The following is a 26,436-nucleotide window of genomic DNA, read 5'->3' as shown; positions in this document are numbered from 1 at the left end:
AGAGTAAAAAATCAGAGTCACAAAAACAAAAAATTTAGAAAGAAAGGAAGAACAGAGTTCAGAGAAGAAGAAAAAGAAAGATAAAAGATAAGAGGGAAGAATAAGTTTCCTGATATTTCTATTAAGGAAGAAATTCAAGGAAGAAGACAAAGAAAGGAAGAAGATATAACAGAATAAGGAGTACAAAAGAATTCAAAGAAGAGTAAATAACCTGGAATTTTGGGAAGCCTTGAACCTTGCTCTGATACTAATTATTAAGGATTGAATATCTAACAAGTCAGAAAGCGAGGAAAAGAGAGTGAAAATATAAGAAATAGCAGAGAAAGAAAGGAGAGAAATGCTGAGCAGACAGAATTAGAGATAGAGAGAAAAATAGGAAGAAAGAAAGATTGATTAATACTGATAATTCTTGGTATAGTTTACAAGATAACTTCTGCTGAGATTCATAGCTCTCAGTAACTGCCCTAACAGAATTAACTACAACTGTAACAGAATCAGCTACTACTGATAACATCTTTCAACTACTCACTACTATAGACCACCCTAACTATTTTATTTATTCCACCTTCAAGCCCTCCTTGTTCTCCTTATTAGTCTACGGGTGTGTGCACACGCGCATGCTGCAATGACAAAAAGGAAAAGATGTATGCTAATAATGAGATGTGTAAGTTCAATTTCTCCAATCTACCAACAAGATAAAACATACTTCAACAGTGAATTTAGTGGTAAAACAAAGTGACCATTCAGCAATAAGCAATCGAGTCTCTAGTTTACACTTGAGGTGTCTTTTACAGAACACAAAGCTCACTGCTAGCAGACTCGAGATATAAAATAAAGATGACGCTGGAGAAAATTTGATCCAAAACAAACTGGGTTCATCCATTGCATCATGTGTAATTCTTTTCTAAAAATCAATGCAGAAATATATAAAAAAATTGATTAAAAAATTTTGAAAACTGCAGTCTAACTTTCAAATCACCTAAACAAAGAGAATTAAGACAATAAAACAAAACGCTGAAGAAAAAGAAAAGTTCAATTTCTAACACAATAACCAAAAGAAAGGGGAAAAAATATCAACTTAAAATAAGAGGATCACAAAACCTACCTCACAACCAATCAGCAGAAGCAATGGACATGCCCTGATAACTCCTAGATGTCTGACATAGTAAACACCTAGACCTTCAATATGTTTAATATTGTTATTTCCTAATTTTTCCTGAAATTACAAAGAACTATCATTCTCATGGTAATTTCTGACTAAATAAATTCTTGGATATTTAAAAAAGTCACTATAAATACAATATTATATCATATTCATGCACAATAATTCTTGTTAATTGAATATCAAGAAACAGGCAAGGATAGAAGAGTCTCTCACTAGGTGAAAAGTGGAAATAAGAGGCAAGAGTGGCGGCGAGAAAACACATTGTTTCTCAATAAAGTTTAAAGCTTGACTTTACGGCTTTGTAAAACTACATACAGTAAAAGCTTTTGTACTTCATGACTTTCCTCAAGTAAATAGAAAGAATTTAGTAAAGCATCACTTTTCGAACTTATTATATTTGAACTTGAAGATAAATAAAACAGTAATTAACTAAAACCTTAAAGCCAGAAAATTAACTTGTTCAATTTGCTTGATAATATGAGGTAACAAGAATTTAGCAATTTTCCCATGACTATGAAGTTTGCAAGCTTTTTGTACAGTGGAAGGTGATCGCCTACTTGCTCTATAGATTTAACTTTCCACACAAATTCAGAGCACGTGCCCCTTACTGCAGTAAAATAGTATCTCAAACACATTGGCAGAAGCTGACTGGAAGTTATATAATGACGTCATGAAAGTCAACAACATTGGCAGGAGTGAAAACTTTGTGGAGTGGGAGCAATATTAATGCGGGCAGCACTTACATATGTGTTGACATACCTTGAGCAACTTCCAAGATATAATAGTAACTAGGCGAACTCTTCTTAGTTGAATCGTCTCCTTCTAGGAGCACGAGAGTCACCAGAGTCCACATCTGAGACTCTTGCAGTGTCATTTCTTCTTCTGGAAGAATTTAAAAGGGAGCCCATCGAATCAATTTCAACTGCAGTGTCAATTTGAGATTCTGAGTTTATAACTGCTGTAATGCTTGAGAATGAATCTCTATCATCAACAGGTTGGGGCTGATCCTGATTCCTTCCTAAAGAATGGTTACGAAAATATGCCTCAATTAACCTTTCAGTAGAATTCAAAGCAGCAGAATTTGAAGTGTCCGTTGACAATCTTTGAGAGTGTGATTGAGATCTTCGAAGTAACAGCGAATGAAGCCGGCGTGCTGACCTCGCATCAGAGCTACTTGTGCCACTCTGTGTTAAATCCACTATGTTATCAATAGGTGCAACTGGACTTTGCTCGGTGCGCATTCCTCTAAGTGTCATAATCCTGCTCAGAAAGGATGCCCTATCTCCAATTTCACGAATGCCATTTGAATCCTGCACTGGATTCAAATCCCTAGTCAAATCAAATCTGCTTCCAAGACGTCGAATCATTTCCTCCATCGGGAAACTGAAAGAATTCCTCTGCATAGATTGCCTCCAACTCTCAACCCGCCTAGCACATGGCCTAACTGGGACTTCAAGACTTGAATCCTCATCTGGCTGGCGGGTATTATTCCCACGGCCATAGATGGGGGTCACATTCTTAACCGTTACCTCTCCCTTGCAAACTGGGCATTCGTTTGCATCTGAATGTGCATGTAACCATCTGTACAGGCATGACCAACAGAACAAATGACCACAGCAAGTAACAACTGGATCTGTAGCCAAGTCCAGACAAATATTACAATCAAAGAAACTCCCATCGTTCTTACTTCTATTCTCATCACCACCATTTTTCTCTGACACTTCATCTTCTAGAAATCCATTGTTATTTTCACACATTTTGGGGGCCTCATCTGTTCTTTCTTCAGCGGCAACACTACCCTCACCAGCTTGTAAATTGCTCTCACTGTCAGAATTTTCTATCAATTGGCTCAATTGCACAGAAAGGGGATGTGTTTCAGGAATTTGAGCTTGACGCCGTCTCCAGCGCTGTCGAACCCTACTAATTCTAACAGACTCCCTAAGTCTCCGAAAAGGGTCATCAATCCACTCATCCAAATTCACATCTTCGCTTGGTACAGATCCTGACCCTACCTCAGGACCAGGGCCCAAATTCAAATCAAGGTTCATAGTATCAGAAGTCTCTTCACCCATTAAAAACTGAATAATCCCAGATCCAAAACCCTAAATATATCACAAATTGAGCAAACGTAAAAAACCTTACTTTATCAGAATTGAACAAAACAAAGACAAAACTTTCACATACCACGAATTCAACAAACTCATATCAAAACCCCTAATTTCCCCAATAGAAATGGAGAATGTCAGATATTAATCTTGACTTTATCAGGAAACTACAAAAACCCAAATCAGATAGCACATACTTCATCACAAAATAAAGAAAACCATATATTGATTACCCAAAAAAAGTAACCAATTTCATCATAAACTGAGAAAAATTAGTATACTTTAATCAATAAACCCCAGTTTTAAGACACCAAATTTCCAAATTAAAAGTTAACCAAAAAATGACTCCTGAAAGAAAGAAAGAAAAAAGAAAGAAAGAAAGAATGAATGAATGAACATACAAGAATCAAGAGCTAAACTGGAGATATATTAGAGAATTTACAGTTGTACTGCAATTTACGGCTCGATGATCAGCTTCAGACTAGTGCAAGACTTGGAGTCGAACAATCTCCAAATAGACTCGCATTGCCTAATTCTTAGCTTTGAATAGCAATCTAGTCTATGCTGTGTGAATTCAGAACTGAGAAATGAATCAGTCTCATCGAAACTGGGAGAGAGAGACACCCGGGGTGGATGGAGAAATGATTCAGTACATCTGAGTTTAGTGGGGGCCTACGCGATGGTTCTAATCTGACGGTTTAAATGAACTGTGTTGCCCATTCGCCGGTCCCATTTTCACAATCGTGGTGGCAGCTCGTGGATCGAGAAGTCCAGGATTCTGGTGGTGAATCAGACGGCTCAGATTGTGTATATGCGTGATTAAGCTGATCATTAATTGGTAGGTAGATATTTCATCACGCCTCACTAAGACTGTTGCCCGTGGTGGTAATTTTTGCCTAGAGATTTACATATATATTCATTATAATTAAATGAGATTTTTCCAAAAAAAAAAAAAAAAAAAACTCCTTTACTAACATTTTACTGTTACAGCATTCAAAGAGCAAATGATTGTTGAAAATTTGAATGGATATGGATAGACAAATTTAATTTATTTTAATTTTTAAAATTTTTTTATATATATTAAAAATAAAGTGATTTTTTAATGCATATAAAATATTAATAAAAAATAAAAAAAATATATAAAATATCATTGCACTAACACACTGATAAAATAAATATATTTAAATAAATTTAAGAGATTTTTTTTATAATGTTAATTAATATTTTATTTTTTTGAGATGAGATTTGGAAGTTCAAATAATAAATATATATAAAATTAATAGTTTTTAAAATTTTAATAGAATTTAGAAAAAAAAATGATTAAATATGATATATTAATTAATTTGCTTTCTGAAAAATTAAAAAGAGTGAACAATTTCAAAATTTTCTAATTATTAATAATTTTATTATATATGGAATAACTATATATTTTTATTTTTTATTAATTTAATTGTTTGTTACTGATTTCAAAAACTAACAATTTATGAGTGATATGTAAAGCAAAATTAAAATTTAACTTAAAAATAAATTTTAATAGCCTCTAGCTAATATATTCCGAGTATTTTTATTAATAAAAATATATTTAAAAAGAATATAATTTTATTAAAAGTAATATATTTAACTTAAAATCTATTTCAAAATAAATCTTACAATCAAAGTTTAGATAGTCTATAACTAATATATAAATGTTAATTTGGTAGTTAATTTTTATAATTTTTAATGTAATGGCATATTTTTTTTGCATAATTTTTCCGAATTTTAAAAATAATTTTATTATTTTGTGCATATTTCATGGAAACTAATATAAACTATGGAGCCAAATGTTGAAATTGAAATAGTTAGGGACCTGATTGGAAAAAGGGAAAATAGAGAGGAAGTTGAGCTTTTCGCCAAAATTGATTTTTTTTTTTTTATCAAAAATAAAATTTATTAAACATAGTGTTACATGCTAGGCTCAAGATAAACAAATAAAAAAGTTAAGCCCATAAACTTTGCTATATAACCCAACTAAATAATATAATCCATAAAAAAAATAAACTCTAAAGAATTCGAGTCATCTAAATTCAAAAAAAGAATTCGGAGTGACTGATAGAATGTTATCTTGAAGCACAAGAAACACCCATCAAAAGCAAACTCAACAAGAATTACTTGTATATCAAAGGAAGAGCCACAATCATGAGGAACCGAGACAAGGCAATAAAAATATTAGATCTAAACAGCTGCAGAAGGTTAATCTCATAAAATAACTAGAAGAAAGTAATGAACAAAAAAGTTTCTCAGCAATACAAGTATCTTAGAAAATAACTAGGAGAAAGTAATGAATAAAAAAGTTTCTCAGCAATACAAGTCTTGAGAATTGTCTATCAATGAAATATAAGTTAGATATACGATTTTAGAAAATAATCACTCCTAAAAATACAATTCTCTCCTAGAAAATCACTCTCAATAAACATACATATCTACAACCACACTCGTCTCATATCCAAACACAAAATAAAATATTGATCGACTATAAAAAAAAAGGAGATCTACAAGAAAACAAATCAACAAAACAATCCTCTCACACTAGACATAGATTTACAAAAATATAAAGAAAAATAAAAAATTATTTACATTCCGGGTAGAAAGAAAGGCTCTCCGATCTGAGAAATAGGGAAAGTTACAAAATTGTAGAGAATGACCCTTATCCTAAAAAAACTAAAATAAAAAAAATTAAATGGAGAGAGTTCTCTCTCTACAAAGATAGAGAGAGGATGAGCTTTTGGTTATAGAAAGAAAGCAAGAGGCCAAAATTAACCCTTGTACCAATGAAATGCAAACCACCAATCATTTGCCATTCTTAAATAAAAATCAGAGGGAGTCGCATGAAGTTGGATAAAAATGACATATAATTGGACCACATGGAAATAATCCACCTGCTTTTGGCTTTGTTAATTAACACTTTTATAAGAAAATAATTAAGTCTTATGCAGGGAATTGTAACGTAACTTAGACAAAATTCCGCATTGCGGTTCCAATTGGAGGAAAAAAAGGAAAACTATGTTGAAAGTGGAGGATAAGGACCTATAGGGAGATTGCGGTTCCAATTGGAGGAAAAAAAAGGAAAACTACGTTGAAATTGGAGGATAGGGACCTATCGGGAGACATACCCAGGTTATAGTTTGAGAGCTTTCAAAAATTGTATTAAATTTTTTTATTATACTAGAATTTTATCTATGTTTTAAATTTTTTTATCTATTTTTTTTTCTTTTTCTAATATTGTGCTTATTAAGTATATGTAATACCTAATATTGGCTTTGCAAGAATTTCTCCTTCTGAAATTACTATTGACAAGCTGTAGCTTTTCTTATGAAAGAAGTAACCAGAGTGACAATTTCATCTCCTTAAATGTTTTAATGAAGCCAAGCATTAATTCAACAACTACTATTGAAAATGCAAATTGAAAAGGATAAAGCCTAGATGATCAACTTGTACAAAATAAAATGAACTAATCCACAAGGCTTTAATAAATAAATACGAAACAAATCTAATACAAACTTTCACAATACTTTTACAAATTGCATTGGCAGCACCTCCATATCTAAATCTTAGTCCTACTTCACCCTTTAAAATCATAAAACATCTCCTTATAATCTTCTTTTAAATACCTCAGATTTTTTTTATTTAGAAAAAGGACCCTGAACTTGTCATGATGTGACAATCAACCCCACAGCCTAACTTCCATTCACCTTCTTACAATCTGCTCTAATCTCCCCATTAGTTCCAGTTAATGGACTAATGTTTCCCATATTAATCATGGACTGAGCAAAGCTCTGGAAGAAAGCAGTTTGGCTACTGCTAAAGCTGTTAACAATGGAGACCGTCGCAGCCCCTGCCGTCGAAAACAGCTCCTGATCAGATTGCAGAAGCCCCTGATTGTTCTGCAGGTTTGTGAAATAGTTATTGTCAAAATTATCCGGCGTCGTCGGATCAAGGTTCGCCAGAGTCGCTCCACTGCCACCCTGTGGACATAACTGTTGCAGCGTAGTTAAGTAAGTTGCGTTCAATGTTGGGTCTGGGCTGCCTGTGCCGCTGAAATTGAACAGCCTGTTGCTGAATGTTCGACATTGAGCACGTCCAAATGTGTGAGCTCCTGCAAATTTCAGATTCAAAATCCCATTTCAGGATAGAATTTTCTTAAGGATTTAAACCAAGTTTTTTCACGGGAATCACCTGATAATGCCACAAGATCATTAGTGTTCAGACCCACTGCAGAGAATTTGGAAGTAATGTTGTTTAGACCTTCAAAAGGAGAAGGAATCGATGTATTTGCTCCAGCCTGATTTGCTGTGAGACTATCTCTTCTTCCCAGCAGAACACTCCACGATTGTCCTCCTGACTGGAAGCATCAAAGCTCATTTTCATTCTAGGAAAATTTTCATTTATGTATTGCAGAAAAACTTATACACGCCACTAAACTCTTGCTAAGTAATAACATGAGCTGTAAGGTTTCGGCGGAGATTGATATATGACTTACAAGAGAAACAGAAGCTTCAGCTGCGAGTGCGAGAATATCAGCGCAAGAGACAACACCAGGGCAAGAATTTTCGACGGCAGTTTTGATATTGTCAACGACATCAAAACCCCGAGCGGAGTTAACGTTTGGAGCTGCAAATTTCTCGCTCAGTATGGTTGAACTATTGTCTAGCAAAAGTGAAGCATCGCATCCCTGTTACCAATTTCAAAAAAAGAAAAAAACGTTAGTTTAATTTAAATCTGGGAATCTAGCTAGTTCGTAGAAATTGGATTGGATTTACATTGACAAAGCAATCATGAAAATGAAGGCGAATGAGGCTGGCGCCGATCCGGGGATCGGATTGAAGGGCTTGTTGAACAACACTAGTAACAATGGCAGAAACATTAGAGCATGTTGTAGCATAGAACGTAGAACTTAATTGAGCATTAGATTTGTGCACCAGTAGTAGTGCTGCCAAAACAATTGGCAGCACCATAGAACTAGCACTTGTCGTTTTAGAAGAACGCATTGTCGTTTCTTTCAGCAAAATCAAAAGCCTTCAAATTAGTGGTTTCTAATTTTTGGCTAGTGCATGGCAAGCATGTATAGGACAACATAGATATATATAGAGATGGGAGTAAGGCTGTGTTTGTCTTATTTTATAAACTCTAAAAATAACTTTCATTTCATAAGTTAAGTAAAACACTCTTTTAATTTTATTTGCGTCTGAATGTATATACGTAATAAATTAAAAAATTATTACCTTTATATTTTTATAATAATTTTACGATATAATAAAATTGCAATGAATTTATTTTCAATTGTTAAGTTACGCGTCTAAGAAATTTCCATGAAGAGAAGAAAGTGTCAAGAGTCATAAACCTTGATCATAGCCAGCAAAGATTGTGATTTCTTAATAATTAGCCTAAGCCTTAAGCAAGCAAGCGAGGGAGGATGTATTAAGATGCTTTGACTTGTTCCACAACTTCCATTGTCACCCCAATATAATAAAGCAGATTCCAATACAGTACTGTGAGGTGCAAAATGTCAAGAAAAGAAGATAATGTGGAATATAATAAAAGGAGTGGGTACCCCTAAAGAAGCCTTGGAAGATAAATTATTATGGTGGCTGGACAACGATGGAATTAGTCTATTACTAGTTATTTTCAATGTTTAATTGTAATTAAAAAATAATTAAAAATTAATAAACTTAATCTTCTATTTCTATTTCAAAAAAAAAAAACAATAATTTAAATAAAATTATAAAACTTTTGTTTTACAGTCTCATGTTATAAAGGAAACATTTGAATATTAGATTAGTAGCCCAATAAATCTGATGTTTGAAATATAATATGATCGGACATATTCATTTGTTTTTGCTAATAATAACGACAAAATAATTACATTATCCACGCAATGATTAACGTAAAATTTTTTTATTTGAAATTTTAAAACTTCTCTTTTAAACCTGTCATGAATAATAATAATAATAATGATAATAATAATAATAATAATAAAAGAAGAAGAAGAAACTACTACCTGTCTTCTTCAATCACTAAAGAAATTTTAAGTACATATACTGTATTATAAACTTAAAAAATTTTAATTATAAATTTTAGAAATTTTAATTATAAATTTTATTTATTTAATTATATGAGTTATAACTCACAGACTTAATCTAGTGATAAAGTACATTCGAATAAATATGAAAGGTTGTTCTACACCCGAATGACATCCCCTTAGAAAAGAAAAATTATATCAGTTGAAAATTTTGCAAAACACTTTAAAAATTTTATCCAAGACTCAAATGAGCCTCTACAGATGAAGAAGAGCTCAAACGCCATAACTCCGTGCCATCCAAAAACTATGAAGAAGAGCTCAAACGCCAGCTTCTATCGATATGTATATACCCAATCTTACTCTAAAACTACACTTGCAATTTTAAAAATCAATATTAGTTATAATCAAAATATCAATTGAGATATAAATTTTGTTAAGATATACTGTCCGATTAGCATATAACTCTAAGTGGATCTCATAATTAAAATTTTTTATATTTAAACGGTATAAGTCAATAACTTTTATACTCTAATTAAATTTTTAATTATAATTAATATTAACCTTTAAAATTAAGTTAAATTAAATAAATTAAGAGTATTAATTATAATTGACAAAAATGAAAAGATTTTGTTATATTTGTCGCGAATTTTGTCAAACATTAATTAACAGGATTGCTTTATCGATTTTGAAAGAGTACCAGAAATTAATTTCTGGATTTTCTCTCTCTTGTTGTTAGATCATTAATAGTAGATTATAAAGCAATTATTCATATTGGTGTTCAAAAAGTAAGAGTGAAGCAAAATAGACTGAGTTTATTGAATTACTTTGAAATCGAATTAAATTACTTTTTATTATTAAAGTCCCTAAGGCTATATTAAAGAGAAAATTTATTTATAAAAATAATTATAAAGTGAGTCAATATCTTAGCTTAGTAATGTAAGATTAGGGTAATCCAATTATTTTGATAAAATCCCACCGAGTGATTTTATATAGAACGACTATATATTTTAATTTAATAATATTATAATATGTGAAATAAAAAAATTAAGGGAGATTTATAATTTAGTCTCTGAGTATTGCTATTATTAATAAGTCAGTTCTTGTATTTTTAGAAACCTGTTAAAACGTCCTTATATTTTCTCTCTGTCAATAAAATAATCATTCCGTCTATTTTTGCCGTTAAAAATATAGTAAAAGACTAAATTATCTCATTATTTTTCTCCTCCTCCTTCCTTTTCTTCTTCATCAATTCTTCCTCCTTCTTCTGCTTCTTCTTCTGCTTTTGCTTCTCCTTCTGCTTCTGCTTCTTCTTTCTTCTCCTTCTTCTCCTCCTCTTCTTCTTCTTCTCCTTCTTCTTCTTCTTCTTCTTCTTTTTCTTCTTTTTCTTCTTTTTTTTCTTTTTTTTCTTCTTTCTCTTCTCCTTCTTCTTCTTCTTCTTCTTTTTTTTTCTTCTTTTTCTTCTTTCTCTTCTTATTCTTCTCCTTCTCCTTCTCCTTCTCCTTCTCCTTCTTCTTCTTCTTCTTCTTCTTCTTCTTCTTCTTCTTCTTCTTCTTTTGAGGAGGAGGAGGAGGAGAAAAGAAAAAATAGGGACTATTTCGTTGACAAAAAGAAACGATAAGGACATTTTAATAGATGTGAGAAAAGATAGGGACTATTTTATTGACAAACAGAAACGATAAGAACGTTTTAATAGATTTCTAAAAATATAGGGAGGGACGATTTCGTTGACGGAAAGAAACGATGAGGAAAGACTATTTTGTTGATGGAAATAAACGATAAGGACGTTTTAATAGACATGAGAAAAAATAGAGACTATTTTATTGACGAAAAGAAAAGATAAGGACGTTTTAATAGATATGAGAAAAGATAGGGACTATTTTATTGACGAAAAGAAATGATAAGAATGTTTTAATAGATATGAAAAAAGATAAAAACGTTTTAATAGATTTTTAAAAATGTAAGGATTAACTTGTTAATAATAATAATATCCAATGACTAAATAAAAAATTTTATTTGAAAATAAAATTAGATTTTAAAGATTTTCTCTCTCATCTTTTATCTAATTTCAATGAAAAAGATGAATGAATAATTATTTCGTTGACAGAAAAAAACATAAAAACGTTTTAATAAATTTCTAAAAATATAGGAATTAACTTGTTAATAACAGTAATACCCAAAAACTAAATTATAAATCTCCCAAAAATTAATTTACTTTATATTTTTTTCAATACACGTATCAAAATACAAACAATTTATTATATTAATTAAAAAATCCGTTATATTCTGCAATTTCTTTCCCTCAATCAATACTTTTTGACTCAAATTTGTTGGCCTCCTACTTTTCTTTCTTTTTATTTTGATAGTTGGCAATCTTTGCAGGCTAAGTAATAAATTTCGAGCTGGCAAGAGTTTGAATCTTTTTATATTTCTCCATCAAATCTCATGCAATTAGTAGGCTGATTTGAATTGAATGTGCATTTTGATTCGTTGATATTTAGATAATTATAATGGAATACATAATACAGGAAAATGATATTTTATCTTTCAACTTCTTACCGCAATTGGAGGGAGAGCTTGGAAGGTTCGGTAGGCCATCCATGTTTTTTTTTTTTTTTTTCTTTTTACAATTTAAATTTTCAAAGAATTCACCTATTTATCACTGTTTTAAATTATTCAATTAAAATAATTATATTTTATAAAATGTAAAAAGTTTTATTTAAATAATTTTAAAATATAAATGAAGTAGTAAATTTTTTTAAAAAATAATAGATGATGATAATTATGTTTTTTTCAAAGAAAATTGAATACATCAAAACTTGAGTTGGAATCCATGCTTGCGAAATTCAAAAGTGGGTAGGATTTTTTTTTAATCTTTAATTATAATTCATTAAATTAATTGACCATTGAAAAGAGCATCATAATAAAAAATGGATTATTCCAACAACTAAGATTCACCTTTATTCGATTTCCATAGAGCTAACTTAAATTAAAAAAAAATTTATATTATACATTAACTAAAATTTTTAAATATTTTAAATATCATAAAATATAAAAAATATTTTTTATAAAATAAATATAGTTTAAATATTAAATTAATATATCACAGCAACGTGGATAACAATTATTTCATGAATCATACTTAACATGATACAATAATAAAAATTGATATGATATATTATATATTTGTATAATTGATATTAATTATTTATATAAAAAAATATTGAATATAGATTTATTATTTTGTTTGGGTTGTTTGTGCAAAAATAATTATTTAATTTTTAAAATTGAGTGAAACTCATTGATTAATATATTTATTTAGAGAGACTCATTAAATTATTTTTAAAATATTAAAAAATATACTAATTAGTTATTTATTAACTTTAAAGTATTATATTATTTAATTTTTATAATATAAAAAAAATTGTTAGTTATTCTTATAATTTTATAAAAATTAAACTATTTAATTCTTCCGATTAATAATATTTTAATTTTTTTTAATATTTAATAGTTAAAATTAATATAAAATTAATTAATAGATTTTTTAATATTTTAAAAATATTTTATATGTTTTACAAAACTAAATGATTAATTAGTGAGATTGTCTATACTATACAGACTAAATAATAATTTTTTCATATAATAAAGCATAAAACTTATAGTCTATGTTTATACTGATTTTTTATAGGGGTGAGTAATATTCGGTTCAAATTGAAAAAATCGATCGAACTGAATTAATTTAAAAATTCAGTTTGATTTTTTATTCATTTTAATTTAGTTTGATTTTTAATTTTAAAGTTTTTCAATGATTTCAGTTTAATTCAATTTTGATCAGAAAAAAAAATAAACAGAACTGATTAGTGATAATAATATATTATTTTTAATAATATAAAAATTACATGATTAAAATATTTCAATTAAATTTTAAAATATAAAAAATAAAAAAATATTAAAAATTTAAATTTTAATCAAATTAAATTAATTTAATTCAATTTAATTTTTATCAAAATTGATTTGGTTGAATTTAAAAAAATAATTTTAAATAAATTAATTTTTACAAAATTTGTAATTTAAAATAGAGGTGTAAAACAGAAATCCATGTGTTTTGTTTGGTATTTTTGTCGGTAATAGATAAACATCATCATGATTCCATTTTAACTTCTTTATAGGTTGGGTACTTTTGTTTGGGCGTATCAATTTTCTTGACGGACAAAATTTGTGTTTGATTTTCTAAGCTATATTTTGGATATGTCACCATCTCCATTATAATTATAAATTAAAAAATTATAAATTTTCAATTTCTATACAAAATAAGTAAAAATATGAAAAATGTGTTCACTGTTAATAATAAAAATAGCTTTCAAATTTAAAATAATGAAAAATACCCATATTTTTATAATTAAAAAATAAATTATTTGAAAAGTTATTTAAAGCTAATTAGTTTTATTTTTATAATTATTTTACTATGTACTAATAATTTATTTTCTAGCAATATAACTAATTTCAAATATTTTTTAAAATAATTATTTAATTTTAGTCATAAAAATATTACAATATATTTTTTATTATAAAAAATTTGTTATTTTACATTTTAAAAATAATTATTTTAAAATAATAATATAAAACATATAAACACTTCGTGGTTAAAAGTTTTAGAGATATCCTCAAATAAAATTTGTTTAACAACGAAGTACTGCCTTTTCATGATGATTTTGATATGATTTTTTTAATATATTATAATAAAATTTTAATTTAATAGAATTAAATTTTTAAAATGAATATAATTGAAAGTTAATAAAAAATATTTATTTTTTTAATATGTGTAAAAGCTTAAAATAAATAAAAATTATGGGATGAAAAAGAGTATTATTGTAATTTTAAAAAAATTATAATTAACATATAATTAAAGTAAAATAAAATGTTATTTAAAAAATAAATTAAAAAATAGTTATAACTATTTTAGTATTTTATATTCTCATACATAAATTATATGAAATATAATTTTAAATCAATTAGATATTTAAATTGTGAAATATAATTTTTATATATTTTTGCAGCTTTTAAAATTACAATAATAATTAGTATGAATTTAAAAAAGGTTAGGAGGTGGATTAATTTGAATTAAATTAAAATGTTAAATCAATGATAAAATTAAAAATTTATAATAATAATATAAAATATTTTTGAATATTATAAATTTTAAGTTTAGGAGAAATATTGAAAAAATCTTTAATTTGTAAAAAAATTATAATTGAATTCTAAATTTTAAAAAATTTATCAATTAAATCTTAAATTTAAATTTAAAATTTTTTAATTTAATTATTTAATTATATTAATATTCTGTTTAAATTTAATTTAATTAAAAAATCTCTTAACATTTAAATTATAGCTATTAAATTTTATCATAATTTTTTTAAGACTTAAATTATTTGTATTGAAATTTTATCATAAATTATTATTTTTTAAATAATTATAATTTGTTATTATTTAAAAAACTTTAATTTAATTATATTATAAATGTATTTAAATTTGAATTAATTGAAGGAATTCTTGATTAAATTTTGTTTATAGAAGATTTTTTTAACATTTAAATTTTATTTATTGAAATTTTATTGTAAATTAAATTATATTTTAAAAAAATGAATTAAACCATAAAATTCGTATATAAAAATTTAAAAATAAATAATTTATATTAAGAATCAAATTTTTTTATGATATATTATATATAGAAATAAAATAATAATTTTAATATTGATTGAATTGAATTATTATCATTAATAAATAAATATTTTTTATTATTTTTCATTTATACTATATGTATAAAAGTGAGAGAAGAGTAAATAATAAAATTACTTAAAATATTGATAATTATATTTATTATAAATTATTTTTATTTTAATTAATTAAAAAATAATAAATAATTTACTATTATTTAATTTTTTTACATCTAATTGTAAAATATGATAACATTTAACTATCATAATTTTTATAATTTATGTAATCTTTTATAATCTCTAAATTAAATTAGATTAATTATATATTAAGATCACATCAATTCTATTATTATTTTTATAAATAAATTTTTTATTTTTATACCACTCTTATATATAAATATTTTTTTAAAAAAATTATTATATCTAATTATTTTTGTTATCTTTTTATAGAAATTTAGTAAAAATTTAAATATTTTTTAAGCTAAAAAATAGATTATAAGGAGAAATTAATACTATGATAATTTTACATCATCATTAATTAGTAAAATATTATAAAAGTAATCTTTCCCAGAACTCAAAAGTCCCATCACTCTTTGACTTTCGAAAATTTAAATTCAAAAATTCTCATTAAAAAAATATTTTAATTTAAATTCAAAAATTCTCATTAAAAATATTTTATATTTTTATATTTAAATATTAAATATTAAAAATATTTATTAAATATTAAATATTAAAAATATTAAAAATATTTTATATTTAAAATTTAAATTCAAAAATTCTCATTAAAAAAAATTCATGCTATATCATTTTAAACTCTTAAGAGTTTGGTTAATATTTTTTCCTTTTAGTTTTTTTTATTTTTGTTTCTTATTTTTTATAGACAGATATATGCAACACATATTTCAAACAATCAGCATCTTCAAAGATTGACCAAAATAAAGGATTGCAATTATTCAAAGCTGAATTTTCAAAAACTAAAAAAAAAAATGATGGAAATGATAAGACTAAGCCATCAGATTGAGATGCAGCATTCTCCAACAATGGCGAATGGGTCATGGGGACAGGCCATGGGCTTTGCTCTTTTTCTTGGGCTTACTACAAATACCATGAATATAAAGACACACAAATTAATTTTATATTGTCATTTCACGATTTAGAAAATTTTTATTATTGTGTGATAAATAAAACATAGGGATAACGATTAAAAATTTTTAATTTTTTAATAAAAAAATAAAAATTTGTAATGGTTAAAACTGGTAAATTAAGAATTTTTTTAAATTATTCCCAAAAAATAAGATATTTACAGTTATAATTTTTTTTAAAAATAAAATAATCGTAACTAAATAACAAAGACAACCAATGGAAATGGGCTGGGTTTGGTTCACGCTCTCCCTCTGTCGTGTGGGGCGCGTGGAGGTGGAGCCCATGCCTTCCGCTTCTTAAAGAGCTAGAGAGACGGATAAAACTAACTCCCCTGTGTTCTCTTCTCTATCTTTCTCTTTCTGTCCACTCTGGCAATCCTCAAAACCTTGTCTCCTTATCCATTCCCTCTTATTCCTCTCTCACCGCCTACTTCTTCAGCCGGTTCCTCCCACTCGCTACTCCTGCCTATGTCTTCCTGCACGTGACACCCACCCTCACATACCCCTATCTTCTAATTCCATACATTACATTACACCTTTAGTATTCCTATTCCTCTGTGGTGCAACCAATAAAAGTTGGAGAGAAAGAGAGAGAAAAAAAGCTTTTAAGTTTTCTTTCTATGCTCTTGGAGTTGCAGTTCTTCTTCTTCTTCTTCCTTGTAGTAGTTTTTGGGTTTTTGCACTCTCTTTTCTTCTCTTGTTAATCAAATCTGATCTTGAAAAATCACTTCTTCTGCTCTGGGCAGAAAGAGCAATTCTTTCTTGCACCAATGAGGATCAGGAAAAGGAAGATTCCGTTTCCTCTCTCTTCTCTTTCTCCTGTCCCTCTTTCAGATCCCCACTTAAGCCGCTCTTCCTCAGACCAACTTCAACTACTTCACAACAACCCACATCACAATTTCTCCCCACAAGATGCTAAAGCTTCCTTCTTTGATTCTCAGTCGTTCGATGAACCCAATTACCCGATCGGAGGTCTACCCAATGCTCAAGATTATTCTCATGGTTCTTGGAAGCAAGAGGAAAAGAAGGTGAGTAGTGAATGTTGGTGTTTGTATTAATATCGTAAAGAAACAAATTCTACCACTTAATCATTTGTAGTTTTTGAATAGATTCTTGCACTTGGGTTCAATGTGAGGCATTTCATGGATCTAGTTTTGTGATTGATTTTGCACTCACCAAGGTTACATCATGATGGGCAGATCCTTTTTCTTTTTGTGATTTTTGTTGCAGGTTTTGATGCAAGATGGGGAGGTGAAAGGGGGAGAAGGAGTAGTGAAGAGTAATGATACCAGGTAACAAACAAGGAATAAAGTTAAAAATCAATGTTTCTTCTCTTGTTTCATGAAATCTTTTAGTGAAAAAGGTTAAAAGTGAGAGACCCATAAATTAAATTTTACCAACAAAAGGATAACTACTGTTAGTGGGAACACTGTTCCAGGTGTTTTTTTATTGAACTTTGGCTACCCACCGTACCTTCACATCTAATCTAATGAATTCGTCTGTTTTCTATCTTTTGGCTAACCAAAATGCATGCGGTGCATGTTAGTATGGGGACTCTGGTCCCCATCCAAACATTCACATCTTGCTCTCTCTTTCTTTCTGTGCTCAGTTTATTTACTTGGGTTTATCATCTCTATAAATGTGGCTGTGGATCGATCTTCCTCTATATCTGTTTTTGTTTTAGGGAAAGAAGTTTCTTGGGTGCAAAAACATCAACTCCTTTTCATCAAGGTGAGTATTGATTCTTTCTAGAAACCATTCAAAATGTAGCAGCAGCCATTTAAGTTTATTTGTTTGGTTGGATTACAATGTGGCACAGATGGGAGATGGAAATGGTGCGAGGGAGAGAAAGCATTTCCGGCGAAAAAGAGAAAAGCAAGCTTTGAAACAAGATCAAATGAAGAAACTTTGATGGAGAAAGGTAAGAAAATGAAGACCAAGATGAACAATGAATGCATGCAAAGATGCAATGAAGAAATAGAAGAAGTTGGAGACGAGGAAACCAAAGGTGATGATGATCAGAGAAGTAGTTCTACTGCAAAAAAGAGAGTCAGAAGAGGTGCACTCATGGAGGGATCGCGGTGCAGTCGAGTCAATGGTAGAGGCTGGAGGTGTTGCCAGCAAACTCTCGTCGGCTACTCTCTTTGTGAGCATCACCTGGGCAAAGGAAGGCTGAGAAGCATGACAAGCGTTCGAAGCCGATCCATGGCTAAAACTTCAACAACTAAGCGAGAAACCCAACCATTATTGAGCTCTACATTGCCATTACCAAGAGAAGAAGCAAAAGGGATATCGTTTGGTGATAAAGTAATTGATTCTGTTAATGGAGATGCAGAAGTGATCAAGAAGCCATTGATGACGTCGAAGAAAAAACAGAAGCTTGGTATGGCGAAAGCTCGATCAATAAATAGCTTGCTGGGCCAATCAAAAAATGCAACTGAAGCATCACAGACTAGGTGAGGATTTTTCCTTATTCTTGTGTGAAAATTTAGATTGGAGGTTGTACTGCAGCGTTTTTCAACTATTTGCAACTTCATTTCTGCTTGACATTGTATAATGAACGTCAGTAAATATGGTTGATTTGCTATTTTCCTTTGCTTTCTTCTTCTTCTAAGAACGTACGTAGTTAATTTATATTGTTGTCCGTACGTACAAGTTTGAATAATATACGGACAAACATGGAATTACGTAGAAAAATTTTTGTGGAGACTTATTACAAGATGAATGTGAGTGAGACATTGAAATACATTAAATGAGAATGAAGAGAATATGGCCTTACGGGTTTATTCATATTGAGCATTTGCTTCATCAAGGTTAACAAACTCAATCCCGATAGCCAACATGCAAATAAAATTGTTGCACGACTCAAAAGCGTGCCGGTTGGCGTCATGCAGTAGCTAGTTCAATGGTAGAATTGAAATGAAGTAATGGACTTGTTGAAGGTCTAATAATGGAAGCATGAGCTAATAAGACAGCGAAAGGAATGGAGACGATGAGGTTTTTCCTTTTTATCAATTATATTTTGGTTTCAGACCCAAAATATAACCAATGCCTAGTTTGAATCTGATGCTATTGCCTTCACCAGTGTGGACTAGTCTGAACTTTGTTGCATTGTTTCTGATTACAGACATAGGATATGCTGAAAGTCTGATCAGACCTTATCGTAGATTATTAGACAAGTTAATATAATTATCCGTTCGCTCACTAGAGTGACTATTTTTTCCTTTGCATATATAAATGGTTATAAAAACAAACAAATAGCAACGGCCGGTGGTCCAAAGGACCCGCAGCCAATTAATGTGTCCACCCTGGCGCTGTCCGTACTGGTGTCGTTTTCAGTTCCAGTGGCCGGTTGTTCACAACATCGGTGCATGCTCCTCCACACGTGCTTGCCCCTCCCTACCTTCTCTTTTGCATTTTATTCTTCCTCTACATTATTTGCCATGTCATGCTAATGTCTCAATGAATAATAATAATAATAGTTATGTTTTTAGATGTATAAATACTTAACTATGGATGAAATTAATTATTAAGACAGAATATGGGATGATGTATGTATAGTGAGACTAATTAATTAAGGACAAGTGTCCAGGAGCTGCCCACTTAATTAGTTGAATCAATCATCCAATGATTATGGTTTTAATGATGATTAACAGACAATGTCCAATTTCAAATGCATTTCCATTTGTATTTGATAGACAAATCCAGCCTGGCTGTCTAAGCAATCACCCCTTTTGCTGACCTGTAATATCATCAACCCCCATAAACCATATATAAATTATAAATTAATCAATTAGGAAATAGTTTGTGGTTATTTAAATGAAAGAAAACATGAGTATTATATTTTTAATCATTAAGAAAAAATCCCCTTCAATACTTTGAGATATTTGTGGTTTAACTAATATATATATATAAATTGAACCACTAATGTAGAAAAAGTTTGGCATGCAGAGGGTGAAAGGAGCAGGCCTGGCCTGGCCTACAGCCAGCCACTTCTGGCCTCTGGTTGACGAGACGAGTTATCCACTAATATGGAATCAACAATCAAGGACGACTGAGTGCTATGTGTCGGCTAATGCCCCATTGGCTTGCTGCAAAGGACCCTCTAGTGTTTGAGGCTTGGAGCTGGAGTTGGAGGGCCCTTCCATTTCAATGATCCTCTTTCTTTCAGATCTCCTTTTCTCCATGCATGTTCACTTCCTCTAACTCCACCTATCTCTACTATATATAATTTATATATCAATATCGTAACAATAGAATTTAAATTAGTCATTTAATGGGAAGTAAATTCTTCAAAGACTACAAATTTTGATTTTTTTATGCTATGCGTTGCATTTCTAACTAAATAATAAATATTTAAATTAAAATATAAAATAAGCGTAAATATGATATTTTTTCAACGAATTAACCTAAATAAAAAAAATATTTAATCCGTCAATACTTAGATTTAGTTAAAACTTAAAAGTTTCTGAATCCAATGCCTAATCCCTCTAAAAAAAAATTTGCAGTAATCAGTAGTGAAAAAATTCATCAATGGCGTAAAAAAAAAAAGGGAATGAAGAGAATTTTAGTTGTAGTAGAAGAAGGAGAGAGAGAGAGATGGGAGAATATATTTATGTTGAATATATAAAATTCTTGGAATAATTGATTATTTTATTTAATTTTTTAGGGTTGTATATATATATTAAAAGAAATATTTAGAATAAATTTAAGAGTGGTGGTTGTCTACCATGGTCAAAAGATATACAGTAACGATGGAATTAAACTGAACTAGGGTCTCCTGAGGTGGTTCCCCACTTCTTATCATATTAATCAATACTAACTAAAAGCTATATTTGATTATTAATTATCTCTCATTAATCCAAAAATAAAATTCCAACTGCTTTTTTTAACTAATATTTTTCACCCCATCACCCATAAAAGCATTACACAAAACACTAAAACAATGAGAAGAAAAATTTTCCAGGAAAAGAAAACAGTGGAAAGAAAATATATACTTAAAACCCATCCTTATGTTCTTCATAAAGAATCTCAAGCACCAAACGGAACTTAAAAATTGTTGCACTAGGTGCAACATGAGACTCAAATCTTCACTTTACTTTCAAACAAACAACATGAAATCATCCTGATTCTGCGTTCAAATCCTACTTGTTATTCTCTGCTACAGCAATTGCATTGTTTGCTTGGCCTAACAAGCTGCTTATTGATCGAGCTTTCACTATGCCTAGCTTCATCTTCTTCTTAGACACCATCAATGGTGGCTTCTTTTCATCATCATCACCTTCTGGAAAAAGATTTTTGCTTTCTTTATCTTCTGATGATAATGAGCTGCTTCCTAATGATATAGCTTTTTTTGATCGGCTTCGAACGCTGGTCATGCTTCGGAGCCTTCCTTTTCCGAGATGATGTTCACATAGAGAGTATCCCACAAGAGTCTGTTGGCAACATCTCCATCCTCTTCCATTGACACGGCTGCACCGTGATCCCTCCATGAGTGCACCACCTCTTACCTTCTTTTTGCCGATATTATTAGGAGTAGTATCAGCATTACCCTCTTTGGTTTCCTTGCCTTCTTCTTCTACTTCTTGATTACCAGTTTGTTGTAGGCATTTCTTGTTCATTTTCGTCTTCATTTTCTTAACTTTGGCTACTGTTGTTTCTTCTTTCGATCTTTCAAAGTTCCCTCTTCTCTTCTTCAACGGAAATGCTTTCTCTCCCTCGCACCATCTCCCGACTACTATATAATGCAATCAAACAACAATAAAAAAACAGTAACATACAACAAATTTTCATGGTAATGATACTTGTGGGATTTCGAAATCATGGCAATATCTCTACCTTGATGGGATGAATTTGGTAGTTGATGAACCATAACTTCTGTTTCTGCACTCAGAAAACTTCCCCATCTACAGATAAACAAAACCCAGAAGAGAAGATCGATCATCCACAACCACATTCTTAAATTTTTATAGCAACAAGAAAACAAATGCGAGTAGTTCTAAGAAAATGGAAGGAGTGCAATTTTAGAGCAAGATGATATATTATAGATGGGGACCAGCATCTCATGCTAAAATGCACCACATGGGCATCTCTTAGCTATCGAAATAGAGAGATAGACAGGAGAAATAAAAAAAAAAAAAAAAGAAAGAAAATTTCTAAGATTGGATCAGATTGGTAAGGGATGGTTTGTAGCTAACGCCGATAAATAACAGCTAAACAGTATTTCCACTTACAGTATTATTTTTAATTCTTGGTAAAATTATTTTTATGCGTCTCTCTCAGTCTTTTTCACTTTTTTTTTTCTTGTTTTCACTACAAGATTTCACGAGAGAAGAGAAGAACAAAGATTTAACTTTATGCTATCTTTCTTACCTGGAATCATTACTCCTTTCTCCTTCTCCTCCTCTCTCATCTTTCTGCAACAAAAACTACAGTGAAATCACAACAAATAGAGGGATCCACTCGATCAGATTTGTTTTTGATGCAACTCGATCTTGTGGGTCAGAATTAACCAACGAATTAAACTGAAAAATAATCAAGAAAACGTCTCCCTAGGTCACATTGAGCACAAGTGCAGTCGTACACCTATAGGCACTAGACACCCATGAAATTACTCAAAGAGCAAGAAGTACAAAAGGGTTAATTGCAGTTGTTAATTCACTGACCTGAAAATCTTTGACCTCCTTCTTGAACTCCTGAGCTTCAGAACCATCAGAGCAAACATGGGTGTTGGTTCCACCTCCGATCGGTTGATCAAACGACTGAAGATCAAGAAAGCTAGGTGTATGATCTTGTTGAGGGAGAATCTGAAGTGGGTTGGTGTTGAGTTGAAGTTGCACCACCGGAGAGCGGCTGAAGTGGGGATCTGAAAGAGGTAGTGCAGGAGAAAGAGAAGATTGAGTAAAGGAGACCTGTCGTTTCCTAATCCTCATGGGTGCAGGAAAAAAGATTTCTCCTTCTGAAAAAAAAGGTTTGTGCAGAGAAGGGAAGAGAAGAAGAGGCCGGAAGTGATATTTGAAGGTCAGATTTCTTCAGGACAGAAAGGAAAGAGATAGAGAGAAAGAGGGAGAGAAAGAGAGAGAGGGGAAAGGTATGTGCGCAAAACCAAACACTACCATAATAACACTAAGACCAAGAGAAAAAAGATTAAAAATAATCCTTGAATAAGTGAGTATTTCTCTCTCTAACTTTAATTTGTTGCACCAGAGAAGAGGGGGATGCACGTGCGGGGGAGCATGTGTGGGAGGGGGGAGGAAAGGAATCAAAGGAGAAGAAGGAGACAGAGTACGGACGAGGAGAGCCAGAGTGGATGAAAGAGAGAGAGAGAGAGAGAATGCAAAGTCATGCAAGTGGGTTGTTTTATCGTTTCTTCTCTTTTAGAATTTTAGAAAGAATAGCCTCACCCATACACTCCTCTACTCTTGTGGGTCCCCCCTCCATAAATTATTTTGATAAATTTTAATCACAGTTAAAAACACTTTATTATTTAATATCAATAAAATTTAATTTTAATCTAATATATTTTTAACATTTCTCAATTATTTTTTATATAATTATCATATAATAACTGAAATTTTTTTAATTGCATTAAGGTAAATTTTTTTTTAATAGCAATTTAAGTTGGTTTCGTCACTCGTGAAAGTCAACTGTACAAAATTATTAAACTATGGGAAAATAGTAGACGATATTTAAAAAAAAAAAAAAAAGCTTCGTTTTTGCTTTGGGTTCATCAATCATCATCGTCAGTATCCTATCCTATAGTATTAAGTCCTAATTATTTTGGTTCATCCCTTTCCTCCATTCAGAAAATTTTCAATTAATTCAGTTTCTTTTTTAATTTGGTACTTTTCTTTAAAAATTTTATAACTAAATAATTCAATTGAATTTGAGAAAATTAGAATTCTTTAAATTTTTATTATTAATAATGTATAACTCTCTAATTTAAATTTTATATTTAAAAAATAAATATATCTAATATTTATTGTAGATAATAATAATATGATAATAAATATATTATATATAAAAATTATTTATTAAAAATCAACTCCTATTCTGTAAAATATCATAATAAGCCATTAAAAAAATAGCATAATAAATGTAATTGAATTTTCTAGGTGATGTGAACCTTTCTTCCCACGTAAATTAATACCTTTAAAGTTGAAGTTTCTCTTTTTATTTTATTGAAAATATTTTTTTTATTATATATTCATTGTTATCATAGAAAAAATTAATGAAAAAGTTTAAAATATTTTTAAAAAGTTTATAAATTAATTTTTTTATTAATTTAATCGTTATATATTGTAAAAAGTTTAAAATATTCTTGATGGATTAATTAGTAAATTTTTTAAAAATTTGAGAGACCAATTAATAAAATTTTAAAAATTATAAAAATTAAATAATATAATATTTAATGAAAAAATTAATGGATAAATAAAGTAATATATTTTTTAAAATATTAAAGATATTTTAATATATTTTTTAAAATTAAAATATTATTCGGTGAATTTTTTTATATTATAAAAATTAAATAATAATTTTTTTTATGAATATAATATATTTTATTTAAAATATAATAAATATATATATATATATATATAATATTTAAATTTTAATTAATTGAGTGTTTAAATCAACTTTTTCTCTAATACATATAATAATTTTCTTTTTATTTTGACTGATAATAATTTTGTTTAGAAAAAAATTGAAAAAAATGAAAGGACATGAGTAAATGTTAAGTATAATTTGGGCCTTTGAAGTCTATTTCAAATCAAATTTGGGCTTTAGGGTTACCAGAGAAATCCAATATTCGTCGATAAGTATAATTTTTTTTTTTCTAAATTTTTTTATTTAAAGAAAATATAAAATAAGAAAAATGCATTTTTTTAAAAGGGAAAATTATTTATTTAATTTTAAAAAATTTATTCGTACTACCATTTCTGTACACAAATATATTAAAATATTTTTAATATTAATATTAAATAATATAAAATATTTTATTATTATTTTTTCGTCTACATTTTATTTTTCACAAAATAAAATACAGCTCAAATGGATAATTTTAATTTTTTAATTAAATTCAATTTAAAATTTTCAATTAATTTCATTTCATTCAATTTTTATATTAAAAAAAAAATTAATCAAACCTTTCCTATAAAAATTAGTAATCTCATTGATTTTTCCTGCTCCCGACTTTTAAGGCCCTATGTTTTACTATTTTTAAAAAACATTATTTTTAATTATTTAATTACAATATTAAAAAGTAATTCATGCTGCTTAGTCATTCATTCGGATAATAAATTTGTAAAATAATAAAAATATCAATTGATATGATAGCAAAATTTTCGATAATTAAGTCAGTAGTAAGGAATTTAAAATAAATTTTTAAAAAAATAAATAATGAGAATGATTATTTTATATATTAACAAATAAAATAATATATAAATTTATTTATTCTTCATAAAATTATCAAATTAACTACAGAACTCATAATTAATTTTATAAATATATTATTTTCTTTAATTAATTTATACACATATTTATTTGTAAAAATATACATAAAAGTGGAAAAAGAATAAGATTAATAATAATAAAATTCCCTAAAATAATTATGATAATATACTCTCTTCGTTGTTAAAATTATATTTGAATTTTAAACTATGTGATATAATTTTATTATTTAAATTAATTCAAGACTTAGTTAGAAAAAAAAAACTTGGAATATACATAAGATTTTGGAACAAATTTATTAAAGTAACACATTCAAATATTAGACAATTATGAAAATAATTATTTAATCAATAATTATCAATTGATAGTAAATTGAAATTAGGTAACTTTTATAAATATTAAAATTGGAGTATGAATTAAAATATTAAAAAGATTAATTATTTAAATTATAAAAGACTATATTAATTTTAAGTGAATGATAATTTTTGTTATTTAAATTAATTTTAGAGTGTTGGATACATATACATATAACAAGATTAAATTTTTGAAATAAAAATTATTAAAATAAAATATTTAAATATTAAAATAGATTGGTGAGTAAAATACTAAATAATTATAAAAATAATTTCAAATTTGGTTAATGGGTGATATTAAAATATTATATGATTTCAATAATGTTTATTAAATATTAAATTTTTATTATTACTCAATTATCAGATGATTCTAAAAAATTATTAAAATAAAAAAACAATCTATATTAAATTAAAATTTGATTGATCAATGTTTACAAATATTTTATGTTTTTTCAAAA

General features: G+C 28.6%; 4 protein-coding genes across 12 annotated transcripts; 1 reads left to right on the top strand and 3 right to left on the bottom strand.

Moving 5' to 3' along the window:
- Positions 1 to 373: 373 nt before the first annotated feature.
- Positions 374 to 3,937, bottom strand: LOC110620724. Of its 6 annotated transcripts, XR_002488859.2 has the most exons (4): positions 3,713 to 3,935; positions 1,925 to 3,267; positions 1,106 to 1,216; positions 374 to 620 (listed from the first exon to the last, which is right to left on the bottom strand). XR_002488859.2 is itself a non-coding variant. In XM_021764553.2 (3 exons), exon 2 carries the CDS (start codon positions 3,235 to 3,237, stop codon positions 1,969 to 1,971), a length of 1,269 nt encoding a protein of 422 aa, XP_021620245.1. In that variant the 5' UTR covers positions 3,238 to 3,267; positions 3,713 to 3,934; the 3' UTR covers positions 374 to 620; positions 1,925 to 1,968. The 6 variants fall into 6 exon arrangements, 4 of the variants coding, with proteins under 4 accessions (XP_021620245.1, XP_043814897.1, XP_021620244.1 ...); XR_002488858.2 differs by lacking the exon at positions 1,106 to 1,216 and having other exon boundaries at positions 1,909 to 3,267; XM_021764553.2 differs by lacking the exon at positions 1,106 to 1,216 and having other exon boundaries at positions 3,713 to 3,934.
- Positions 3,938 to 6,753: 2,816 nt separating this feature from the next.
- Positions 6,754 to 8,375, bottom strand: LOC110620727 (peroxidase A2). Its single transcript, XM_021764555.2, has 4 exons — positions 8,067 to 8,375; positions 7,787 to 7,978; positions 7,483 to 7,648; positions 6,754 to 7,402 (listed from the first exon to the last, which is right to left on the bottom strand). Exons 1-4 carry the CDS (start codon positions 8,292 to 8,294, stop codon positions 6,984 to 6,986), a joined length of 1,005 nt encoding a protein of 334 aa, XP_021620247.1. The 5' UTR covers positions 8,295 to 8,375; the 3' UTR covers positions 6,754 to 6,983.
- An 8,309-nt stretch (positions 8,376 to 16,684) lies between these two features.
- On the top strand, positions 16,685 to 18,769 carry LOC110620726. Its single transcript, XM_021764554.2, has 4 exons — positions 16,685 to 17,206; positions 17,409 to 17,470; positions 17,863 to 17,909; positions 17,998 to 18,769. Exons 1-4 carry the CDS (start codon positions 16,949 to 16,951, stop codon positions 18,636 to 18,638), a joined length of 1,008 nt encoding a protein of 335 aa, XP_021620246.1. The 5' UTR covers positions 16,685 to 16,948; the 3' UTR covers positions 18,639 to 18,769.
- A 2,347-nt stretch (positions 18,770 to 21,116) lies between these two features.
- On the bottom strand, positions 21,117 to 23,440 carry LOC110620258. Of its 4 annotated transcripts, none has more exons than XM_021763920.2 (4): positions 22,844 to 23,440; positions 22,551 to 22,606; positions 22,017 to 22,084; positions 21,117 to 21,912 (listed from the first exon to the last, which is right to left on the bottom strand). In XM_021763920.2, exons 1-4 carry the CDS (start codon positions 23,108 to 23,110, stop codon positions 21,323 to 21,325), a joined length of 981 nt encoding a protein of 326 aa, XP_021619612.1. In that variant the 5' UTR covers positions 23,111 to 23,440; the 3' UTR covers positions 21,117 to 21,322. The 4 variants fall into 4 exon arrangements, with proteins under 4 accessions (XP_021619612.1, XP_021619611.1, XP_021619614.1 ...); XM_021763919.2 differs by having other exon boundaries at positions 21,117 to 21,915; positions 22,844 to 23,436; XM_021763922.2 differs by having other exon boundaries at positions 22,551 to 22,594; positions 22,844 to 23,435.
- Positions 23,441 to 26,436: the final 2,996 nt, after the last annotated feature.

This window comes from Manihot esculenta, chromosome 8 (genome assembly GCF_001659605.2).
Source record: "Manihot esculenta cultivar AM560-2 chromosome 8, M.esculenta_v8, whole genome shotgun sequence".
Classification (NCBI taxonomy): Eukaryota; Viridiplantae; Streptophyta; class Magnoliopsida; order Malpighiales; family Euphorbiaceae; genus Manihot; species Manihot esculenta.
Note: the sequence above shows the minus strand (reverse complement) of the source record. Positions and strands in the feature narration are given on the sequence as shown.